Below are 11,698 nucleotides of genomic sequence, written 5' to 3' on the forward strand. Positions count from 1 at the left end.
TTGTTTTCACTATAAAGAGGAAGAGTAAACTTTCTTTCTGTTCTTACCACTCCCCCCTCCCCCATAATTACTTTAATGTGAAAGTCTGCATGAGTGGGTATTATTTAAGATGCCACTGAAAGAGGTTTTGATTGAATTGGGATGTGTATGTGTCAAATTATATGTCATAATCCAGGTTAGTCAAAGCACTATTAAACCAAGGTCTATAGATACATTAAGGTGCTTAATCATTTACCATTTATTGCATATATCATGTTACACCACCTATTTAAACACTGATTTTCCTTACTGCAATGAACCTGTTCAGGCTCATTTTAAAGGTGCAGTTTACATAAGGAGCAGCAAATCTGATCAAAGAAAGCTACCAAACCTTGAATGAAGAAATTAATGACAATAAGCCTTTTTTCCAAATCCATAATGAAAAAAAATATTTTCTACCTTCAGTAAAAAGAAAAGCAACAAGATCCTGAACTAAATTTAATACTAACAGCCTATATTTTTCCAGGGTCAATACTACCGATACTGGGAAAAGAGATTTATGCTGTTTCCTACTACAGCACTGTACAACCTTTTTCACTATGGCAACATTACCTATAGTGCATACATCACAAAACTGAGCATTTTGAGTGCAACTAAGTATAAAATAGGATGAACCTAGACACGAGTATGACAGTGTGAATAATTTAAACCCCAAGACCTCCCATAGCTGCTATTAAAACAACAGATTGTTGCTGAATGCATTTCTTTCTCTTTGTATTCCTCAACAGAATGGAATTTCATTCTCCATGCTTGTTACTTTAAGTAAAAGGTATCCCATTTAAAGCAAATGTTTGGAATTTTTGTCTTTTTTATGTTTGCTTACAGTTTTGCAGCTATTTTCAGCCATCATCTAAACAGAGATTCTCTCTGTGCTGTTCTTAATAGCAGAGCACAGAAATTAGAAGCTATCAGAGCTAACTTTGCAAAATAAATACATTTTCATAAAGGATATTCCATTGCAGTACCTTGAAATTTCACTGAGTCATCATCCCTGCCATTCTGTGCTGTGGGACTCATAAAATAGCCTGGAAACTGAGATCCCACTTTGTGTTGTGTAACTGCAACCTTCCCTTCTGCCAAAGTACCCACCAAGGAGCTCTAGGAGCTGCTTCTTTCCCAAGAAGAGGTTGAAACATTTCCTTGACTGGAAATTTGTTGTAATCTTATTGCAAAGCTCCCATACTTTCTCAGTGATTTCTCATGAGCATCTCCTTGCAGCACTGACTTCTTTTTCTGCACAACCAACAAACTCCATCTCTCTTCACAGCACAGCCAGCTAACCCACTCCTTTGTAGCACTCTTTGTATTGGACACAGCTGTGGCCTGTTAAGGGCAGGCCTGTTCCTGATTTTGGTGATTGGTGCAGCTGCAGCTCCTCAGGTGTGAGACCACCTTCTGCACTATCTTGATTGTCTTACATTCAATCCTCCCACAGAAATTCTCCTGCTTTTGGTCATGGGTGGACTGCACCCTCATGTTTCATCCTCCTCCTCTTCCAAACAACTTCTGAAAAACCTGATGGGACTTATCCCAACCAGCTCCCTCAGCACAGAACTGAAGGTGCCCTCTGCACTCCACTCCCAACTATTATGCAGTCCTGGAAGTGCTCTCAGAACCTGGGAGAATTGCAGAACCATTGCTTTGAGTCATCCAACACTTCCCCAAACGTCCTCTTTCACATTACCTACGCAGCACTCCCATATGGCCGGGGTCTCTCCAGGGAACTGGCTGCAGCTTCTCCACTGGAGATCAACTTCAGATTTAGCAGAACAGAAAATTTTTCCTCCAATATTGAGCAACATAATATTTACAATCTTATCATTTTTATATTACCAGCAGAATTTCAGAGCTGTTCTCAGGCAAGACCATGCAAGCAGAGTACAACATGAGTGCACCAAAGAGAAGAAAGAAAACACAGGCATATCACAGAACACAAAACAAAAAGGGTACTTAAAGTGCTTTCCAACAAAAAACTGTTATTCCAAGTACGTACTTTCTTTCTAGCAAGTATTTTAATTTATATGCTCAGAGAATGAAGAGGAAAATGTATCCAAAAGAGACAATAACTTCATCATGTGATGGCTACAAATGGAGAAATTTAAACTTATAACAAATACACTCTTAAATTAGAACACAATTAGATGCTGATATCCCTCCACTGCCTGCAACCACCCTCAAGGGAAGCAAAATTGCATGAGACTAACAGAACACTCACTTGTTTTAAAATTTACAGGAGGCTCAAGAAAGTTTCACATGCATTTTACCTCAGAAACAATGTGCTACTTATTCTTCCTAGCAATGATTTTTTACATAGCATTCTGGGATCAAAATGTAATTTTCAACAATAACATATTTTCTGACATTCTCTAAGGAAAAATTACTGGTTTCTTCCCTCTAAAAGGATTTTGAAGGAATAACATCTGTGTTGAGATTATTGTGAATATGTTAAACTGACAGCAAGTCTCTAAGGGGCACTGCTCATTAATGTTCTGTGCATAAAATTAAAACTTGAAATATATTTTCCAATCTTTTTTGAATCATTTAAGCAATTCTCATGCAAAGAAACTATTGTGCAGCAATCATATATTTGCAGAGCAGGCTATGAAAGCTATTAAAATGTCCCAGACCCCCTGCCTTTCAGGCAAAAGGAAAAAAGGAGACGCTTTCTGATTTCAAACATGAGCTGTATTGAAACAAAAAATACTTTCAAAGACCATGAAGAGTTTGATTTCAGTTTACACAATGCAACAAAATTTAAAATTGTGTCTTTCTCCTTCATCTTTAATTCATATGGTGCCTAGGTAGCTCTCATACCAGCAGGAGAGTTTTGTTAAGTGTTGCCCATTGGCATTTACAAGAAATTTCTCCAGTGGCTACAAGTGGTGGCTGTATTATTTAAAACTGCAGCAGGGCAGCAATCTGCAAACTCCCTGCAACCACAAGTGGGGAGCTGGGCTCTGGGACAATGCCTGGGACTCAGGGATTTCAATGCAAACTCCTTCTCCAGTTTGAAGGTGACAAAGGTCTCCATGTCCATAGAACAAATAATTTTGTTTGGAGGGCATGAACACTTCTTCCACCCAGTACTACAGAAATATAAGTGTATCCATCACGTTTACTGTAAAGCAGCCTCTCATGCAAATCTTTAGTTTGAATAAAAAAGGAATCTATCTGCTCAAAATCAAATAAAATTAAAGGAAATATTGAATTTTCCAAGCACAGAAATCTGCATAAAGCTGTAGCTGTAAGTGCCATTTTATGGATAAAAAAAGGGAACATATTATCATTGGGAAAACAAACATGCCCTCACTGTTTCAGAAGCCACTGGATAATTACAGCCACAATAAGATGAGAGTTCTAAATTTTGCCACAACATATAATGATTCTAACCAGGCTGTTGGATTACGTTCATAAATGGAAATTTGGGAACTCCAATTAACATGTTCTTGATGTGATAGACTTTAGCAGGGCTTTTTTAAATGAAACCAGTCTGTGTCAATGGGACTTCATTACTTAAATCACAGTAATCATAACAAGGCAGTCTCAGGCTGCCTACATCTGAAATATTATGTAAAAACATTACAAAAAGACACTGAAGTTATGCTCAAATACTCCGTTTTTAGACTTCCACACCTCACATTGCAAACTGTGCATCAGCAAACACAACACTGCCAGTACTACCTAATATTTTTTGGTAAACCTTTTCAATGGAAAAGCCTAAGCACAGCTACCCATGGATCTATAAATGAAAATATAAACACCTCAGCAGACAGCGTCACTTTCAGGGGCTCTGACATTGCTGGTGTGGAGGGGAAGACACCAGATTAGAGCAGCTGAAAGAAAAATAACAAAGCTGCTCCTCAAATTTTAGATGTGAAGATGGCACCTTGAGGAACACAGGGAACACAGACTGGTGCACCCCACCCACAGGTTTCCTCAGGGATATCGTCATTCCCCCTCCCTCACTGCTATGTGCCATCAACGGAGGGCTTTTATTGCCTTTTTCCACCCCAAAAGCCCAGGCAGAGCCCTGCCAGCTCCTCTACAGAGCTGCCAGACAGATAAAACACATGGATCTACCCAGCCAAAGCACCACAGGAATGTTTGGGACTCTGCTCACACACTGCACTTGAACATCACAAAGTTCTCTTTCCACAATATCAATATATGAAGTTTCATCTCTCATTTCTTCTTGACAAATGCTGGCGCACTTTAAGCCCTGACGCAGTAAACTACAGATTTGATTGTTTCATTAACAAATTATCTTTCTCAAGGAAAGCATCAAAGCAATAAGAAAACTCCTGAGATAAATGTGACAAAGCAGCAGGAGTTAATTAAGTAGGACAATGAGTAAGCATTTATGGGTGCGATAGGAGACCCAGCTGATTTAATTGCGAGCCTAATTATCAATTAGAGAATCAAGAAATGGCGTGTAAGTGAAATATTCCATTTGTTGATACTTTAATGATTTTCAGAGACCCAGAAGAGCAGTAATAATTGCTATTTTAGAACTACAGAACACATTTTTATTCTCCTCTTACTCAGACATTCTTAGTACTTCTAAAATAACTAAGAAATGTATATAGCCTTGTGCTCAAATATTTAAGTAGGTTAGGTACTTTGGATTTTTTTAAGAAGTCTAGTAATTAAACATTCAAACACACCGCCTCTAAACCACTCAGCTGAAGTCAAAACCTTTCTGCATTTATTTTCTAATAAGGATAATAAGTGCCCAGTAGTGTGAGTCCCATTAACTATTTCCAGGGCATTTACACAAGTCAATTTCCAGACAACACGAAAGAGATCAGGGAACCATTTAAATCCACGAGGGCAAAGAGCCAGCGAGCTCCACTCATTGCTGAAATATCTTATCCAGCAAATGCAAGAAAATAAAATTACCAAAAAAATTAGTATATTGGAACACAATGAACCCTTTACAAGCTGTAAATATGTTCTGGGTTCTAGCATAGAAGCCATAAAGTATGTTAAGATCTCTCTCAGAACTTCTGACATGTAGCTTGTAAAAGACATTTACGAGAAAAAGAGATCCAACAGACACCGTGTAACAGGACTGGTGCTGTTTCCCAATGAAATTATCAAAAAACAATTTTGGTGTGTAGCAAGAGGAACCCAGAACAGGACAGCAGATTAAAAAGAAGCTTTCAACCACCTTCACCCAAATGTGTTTTCCTTTCATTTAAAGACACACAAAAAAAATTACCGAGCACTTGCCCTGGCCTCCTGAGAGGCCTCAAGAAAGCAGGGAGTGGGAATTTTTAAACTTCTTTTTCCCCTGAGAAATGGCTGTGGTGCCACTAAGAGCTTCCAAAAGACAAAAGAAGATAATTCCTCCCCTCAATGACCATATATGCACTTCCGACATTAATTTCACATTATGACACGCCCCCTCATTACCTTGTGCCCGCCCCTCCGCCATCTTGTACCGCCCACACGAGTCCCCGCCCCTTCCGCCCACCGCTGCTTCCCCGCCGCCATCTTGTGCCCGCCCGAGGGGCTCGAGAAAGCAGCGAGCGGGAATTATTTCGCTTTTTTTTCCCTGCGACATGGCTGCTGTGCCGCCGAAGAAATCCCAAAGGACGAGAGAAAGGGATCCTTTCCCTCGGTGGGTGTGTGGGCACTTCCGCATATTCCATGGAACACATTCCCGCCCCTCCCGCCATCTTGTGCCCGCCCACACCAGTTGCCGCCGTTGCCCCGCAACGCCCGGGCGGCCGCGGCCCCGGCCCCGGTCCCATGGAGCCCACTGACCACACAGCCGAGAACAAAGAGTACATCAACTACGTAGCCCAGGACAAGAGCTGGTAACAGCAGTACCGCTGCTCGTCCAGCTTCCCCTCCCGGCCCGCAGCTCCGCGCTGGAAGAGTTCTCATGTGTATTTAAAGAGCGTATGCGCTGGGTGAAGCGTGCCTGGGTGTAAAGTCATTTAGATGTAGAGGTGGCTCCAGTGCACCCCTCGTGTCCCGCCAGCTGTGGGGTGAGGGCACCTCATCAGCCAACACAGTAAATGAAAGGATATTTGAAAGCATCATTGGTGCTTACTTTCCAGCCTCCTCCGCTTTTTAACATAATTTAAAAGCAGTGCAGTGTTCCCGTGCAGTGTTCACTGTTTCACATACAGCGTTCACTGTTTCACATACAGCGTTCGCTGTTTCACATACAGCGTTTCAAACCTCTGGGAAGTATTTTCCCATTAGCTCCGAGTCAGATAATGATATTCGTACATAAACGCGCTGCTTTGAGATGGAAGTTTAAAGATCCCAGCTGAAGTGCTGTGCTTTGTGACGTCGGTAGCTGGGGTTGGCGTGTTGGGGGTTTTTTTAATGAAAGTTTTCAAAGTAATTTTAAATGTTTTTTGTTGGTTTCAGGAAAATCCGTATTGAAACTGAAAGAGATGCTGCAAAAAAATGGGCTGAGAAATGGGGATTTTTGAAAACACCTCTTGAAGAGGTAAAGTTGAATGTCATGTAATATGGCTGATAAGATAAGCAACACATGAGCACACATTTATCTGGACACAAAATTATGAGAGCACAGAAGACCAGAAGTGTACTGAGTATGCTTTATTACACTGACCTCCTAGGTAGCAATCGCACTACTTTTGAAATGGTTCAAATATTCCATTTTTTTCTGAATAAAACACATCAAGTGGTAATTTATATGCTGTGCATATTCTGATATATTTCTCCTGAGAAGCATGACTCCTAATAGTGCTAACAAGTACTAGATGCACACTGACAGGAAAATATTTCCCCTTTGTCTCTCCATATGGTATTTTAAAAATCTAGGGGAAAAGGTTCCAGCTAATTAAATTGTCAGTGGGGGAATCTACAACAAATGAAAATATTTGGAGTGATGTCTCTTCTCAGTGATGTTTAGATATTAGAATACAGTAGCACATGTTGTTACATTTGCAATCACAGTATTTCATTGCTAAAGAACAGGATTGATGTAGCCCCTGCATAGTTACAAATGAAGTTTGCATGTCTTCTGAAACAAAAAGTCCAGTAATTTCCAAAGCACTGAAATAAGTAATCCTGCTTAAGAGGAAAGAACAGGAAGTTCATCTGCAACAATGAGGGGAATGGTGTGGATTTCACATATTATAGTATATTTCCAAAGATAAAGAGTCCAGTTTTTAAATATGTTTTGGTTTTAGTTGCTTGGACCTGAAAAGAAAGAAGCTGCAAAGCCCAAGCTACAGCTTCCAGATCACCTGCAGGTTCGACCTGTGACACCGGTGGAAAAATACATTAAGGTTAGAAAATTAGATTTGAAAATTGCAAAACAGAAACATCTGTTTTAAGAAACCACACAAGCTCTGAAAACCAGTTGTCTTATAGAGGGGGGTCTTTAACTAAAGGTCAAAGTAAACTGCATTTGCAAGCCAAACTATGCTTTAAAAGCATTTGTTTAAGACAAGGAATTGCCCTTTGGTTATGGTTGTAATTTTTCTATCTTTATTTAAGAGTCTGCTTTTTGTCAGAGACAATACCACTGTCCTCTTCAGCACCACAAATTAATAAGAAGCCAGTTCTAATAAGCCAAGTCATAATTATTTTGTTTTGTATGATTTATATGTATATTCAGGGTCTTAAAGCTGTCAAATAGCTGGAGAGTAGAATGTGAGTGATGGTTTAATTTATAAATACAGTGTGTCAGGATCACCAGTGAATAGGGGGAGTCCACAGGCAGCTAAAGCAGTGACATTGGGAGAGGAACTTACCAAAGGGGAAGCAGGATATGCTAATGAAAAGGAAGGTTAGTCCACTCAGAGAAGATTAGGGAAATAAAGGAGATTGGAAGTTCTTACTTGCTGAACTAGCTTTCTTTCAAAGGATTCCAAGGCTGGGGAGATAAGGTATGGAAGTAGCGAAAGCTTTTATTGAGATTAAATTAAAATAAAAATTAGGAGCTAGTGCTGAGTGTGGTAAAGCAATGAAATGGCTTCATTTGTGCCAGCCCTGCTCCTTGTTGCTCAGCTTTGTCCCTCAGCTCCAGGGTCAGTCCAGCTGCAGTTCCAGCGGAGTCCCAGCCCCGTGGGGCTTTGGTGCATTCACAAACCCTGCAGGTCTCAGCTGCTCCCCAAGCCTGCACAGCCTGGTGGAGCTGAGTTTCCATTTCACCTCAGCATGGGAGGAAGAGAAGGGCTGGCTGTGATTTAGGTCACCTTTTACATATTCAGAGTGAAGTTTCATACATCCTTTTCAGAAGTGTCTTTCTGCACATTTACCTTGTGGTAACAGTCAAATCTGTTCTCTCTAGGTTAGACTAATAAAAGCTCTGCAGTCCCCTCCCCCAGACCAAAAGTGGGACATGATTTCCTTCATTATCCTGCTCAGTGGGTGGCACTTTTGGCCATAAAAATTATCTTTTCTGAGGAACTGCTCCACCTAAATATCATAAACATTTTCTAATCTTGGCCAAAGAACAAAGTGAAGCAACTCTGGCAAGAGAACTGAAACATTGTTCTCTTGCTGTGTATTTCTCTGCTAAGTCCCCAGATGCTGAAATGATAGAACGTGCCCAATTGAGATGATTCAGCCAAAGTAAGCACAGCAGTCACTGAACAGAGTCTGTTGGCTTTTGTTTTGTTTCCTTTTTAGCTAGATTAGTTGCAGATTAACTTGCTGCTCACCCATCTTTTAGAGTAGAAGGAAGGTAGAATGAATAAGTAGTTCTTGATGTAAAAGCCAGCTTGGTCAGTAATATCTTCAGCATTTGGATTTAAAATTATTATTCCATAGCTGCATTGTTACCAAATATACTACAGCAAGGAGGAAACACTATTTCTCCTGTTTACTGAAGTTAATTCGTTTTAAAGATGGTGATGATGATTATCTTCTGCTTGAGCTTTTTCCATACATAATAATAATAATAATACAAAAAGTCTAATAATGTTAAGCAATTAAAGCCCTTAGTATTGAACCAAACTTGGAAAAAAAATTATTCCAACATACACTAGTAAACAATGACCTGATTGTTGATTTTAGAACACTACAGTACAAAAGGCAATGTTGCAGAAACTTCAACCAAAAACCTTTTCATCATTCAGTTTTGCATGTTACTTTGATTTTAGGTGCTTCCATCTCCTCCAATACCTAAAACAACCCAGGGATTAATTGGCTGGAGATCAAGTGTTCCAGCACTGGCTCTTGAGCATGATTATCAAGTCCAAAGCTCCAAAGGATCTGTCATTAGAATGAAGTGACCATGTGAGTCTTCTAAGTGGCATTATGAAATAAAGAGGCACAAAGATTCATTCCTAAGGAAATATCCTGGAGTGGGCTGTTGTGCATTTCTTGTCTTTGTAAAAATCCACAATCATTTTGGTACAGTGTGAACATTTTCATTTTACTTCATTGAATCTATGGCATCCAGGCTAACTCTGCTTCAGAGCTCCTCCTTGTAACTTAGAGATAACCATGAATAAACTCAGGTAAAGATCACAGCACATACTATTTTTAATATCACTAATAAGACTATAATTTAAAAATATTCATTGGAAATTGGAGTGACAGTGCAAATTTTTATAATTGTTTCTCCATGAGAACCTCTACTCATAAAATACTCATAAAATACACTGGGTTTGTGTTGGGTGTGCTTTGCAGGTATTTTGTGCAGTTACACACATGAGTGAGGAGTTCCTAGTACAGAAATAAAGTACACAAGGGCCACAGTGACCCAGAGTCACTTTGAAAGATCAGTTTTGGTATCAAGTCAGGGCTTTTCCATTAGCTGATCAGCGTGCAGATGGGTTACAAAGGGCTGCCTCAGCTGTGTGTGCAGCAATATTTGCTCCAGCCAGGGAAGGACGCTCAGAGGCAGCAGTGATTGCTCTGGAGCCCCTGGGGCAGCTCCCTCAGTGCCCTGGGCTCACTCCTGTGGGATCTCAGGATCTGAGTCCTGGGATGCCGGGCCCCCGAGACCACCCTTGGGGGGCCCGGGAGTCCTGGAATGTTGCCAGAAGTGTCTGGTGGCTGGACTTTGACCCTACACGGGAGACGACACCTTTATGAAGATAAGAGGGCTTCACCGGGGTGAATGGCGAAAAGATTAGCTAATTAGAGGGTGAGAAACAGGGTTTAGGATTTATGTACAGGGGGGTTTGGAGGAGTAAGATGGAGGAATTGGGGTGTGTCCTGTCCTCCTTCTTCTTCCTCTTCTCCTCCATCTTCTTTGGCCACGGTGGCACCTTTGGATTGGTTATTACTGAGAGTACACCGAGTTATAAGAATAGATGGTATTGGGGAAAAATGATAAATATTGTACACGTAACAATGGGTATAAAGATACGTGGCGGTCCGGGGGACGGCACAGTGTGCTCATGGCTGACTGCTGAGCAGATCTTTGTTCGGCTGAAAGAACATCTTTTAGATAAACAATTAATAAACATAAAAACCGAAAGAAGAACTGAAGCCTCTTCTCGTCCTTCGATACGCGGGCTGCCCCAAGGCCACCTCGGGCCTTTCCAGGCCCCTCAAACAGCCGAGATAAACCGGACACACTCCTGCTCTTCACTGGGCACCTGAAGGTTTTGGAGACCCAGGAGGAGACTCACTGAGCTGCAGCAAATGTTTGCACAATGCAATTCTAACTGGCCAAGGTGTTGACAGCAGAAGGTTGTTTAAGCAAAAAGAGCCTCCAGGAAATCAACCCAGGCAGCTCCCTCTGACTCCTTATCACTTAGAGGGGAAAGGTTTCCTCTGTAACCCGGCTGCAGGATCTCCTTTGTGTTCTGCAGCCATCAATAGCTACTGCTTGAGTCAGCACTAAGTCCTTGGCTTTCACAGCAGCAAGGCAGCAGCCAGTGTTTGTTCTTCCCTTCTTCCCAAGAAATGACTCACAATGATCAACATCCCACCTTTTTTTTTTTTACATCCATTTCCAAATGCCCACAAAATAATAATAATATTTTACTTTTTTCCATACTCTTTACAAATAATGGAGAAGTGAGTCATATCCTTTGGAAAGATTACCCAAGAAGGAGAACACATAGTAGAAGTAACTTCAGACACTTTATTTAAAAACCAGAATAAAGAATAACTTGGAATCAGACTCTGGAAATTGAAGTTAAATTGTAGTTTAGCTACTAACCATAACCTGTGTACACTGTTCTTTGGACAACCAAGATAATTGTAAGAACAATATTGAAATTCAGTGTGCTTTCTTGTCATTGCCAGGTTTGTATCTCTTGCTTATTTTAATCATGTGGTATGTGGTTCTTCAGTTTATTTTAAGGCCAAAAGATCTTATTCTTGTCTGATTTATGTAAACAGGTATAATGATGATTGATATGGCATTTAGCAGCAATTAAATTACATTAATTCAGGCCAAATAAAAGGGGAATTCCACTGGCTTTTAAAGAGTTATATTAATAAATCAAAGCACCACATACCCATTGGATATTTGTATGAAGTGAAATCCAAATCCAGAGGAGCATGGTTTGATTTTGAAAACCAAAATAAATTCTTTGTCCAGCATCTGCTGTTGGACATTCCTGACTCTTATTCCAATGTCTGAATATTAACTCTGGCCTGACATGAAGGGTTTTGTATTGTACATTCTGTCATTTAAGGTACCTTTACTTCAGGAGATACTTAGATAGACACTAATTTGGGATGTGCAAAGAATATAATC

The 11,698-nt window shown here is 40.5% G+C and overlaps 1 protein-coding gene and 1 long non-coding RNA gene across 5 annotated transcripts in view; one reads left to right on the forward strand and one right to left on the reverse strand.

Annotated features, from left to right (window-relative positions):
• The window catches only part of LOC135456200 (uncharacterized), a 140,035-nt gene extending 134,676 nt beyond the window's left edge, over window positions 1-5,359 (reverse strand). For 2 of the 3 annotated variants that reach the window (XR_010442476.1, XR_010442475.1), the window contains exon 1: window positions 1,005-1,282. This is a non-coding gene — a long non-coding RNA (uncharacterized LOC135456200). Of the gene's footprint in view, window positions 1-1,004; window positions 1,283-5,260 lie in introns of those variants that run through there. The other variant, XR_010442477.1, reaches the window with a different exon arrangement.
• Window positions 5,360-5,531: 172 nt separating this feature from the next.
• Window positions 5,532-9,499, forward strand: CIMIP1 (ciliary microtubule inner protein 1). Of its 2 annotated transcripts, none has more exons than XM_064730152.1 (4): window positions 5,532-5,662; window positions 6,427-6,508; window positions 7,218-7,316; window positions 9,138-9,499. In XM_064730152.1, the coding sequence occupies exons 1-4, from the start codon at window positions 5,604-5,606 to the stop codon at window positions 9,267-9,269; spliced, it is 372 nt and encodes a 123-aa protein (XP_064586222.1). In that variant the 5' UTR covers window positions 5,532-5,603; the 3' UTR covers window positions 9,270-9,499. The 2 variants fall into 2 exon arrangements, with proteins under 2 accessions (XP_064586222.1, XP_064586221.1); XM_064730151.1 differs by lacking the exon at window positions 5,532-5,662 and adding an exon at window positions 5,725-5,861.
• The last annotated feature ends 2,199 nt before the right edge of the window (window positions 9,500-11,698 follow it).

The sequence above is a fragment of the Zonotrichia leucophrys genome, chromosome 20 (assembly GCF_028769735.1).
Source record: "Zonotrichia leucophrys gambelii isolate GWCS_2022_RI chromosome 20, RI_Zleu_2.0, whole genome shotgun sequence".
NCBI lineage: Eukaryota > Metazoa > Chordata > Aves > Passeriformes > Passerellidae > Zonotrichia > Zonotrichia leucophrys.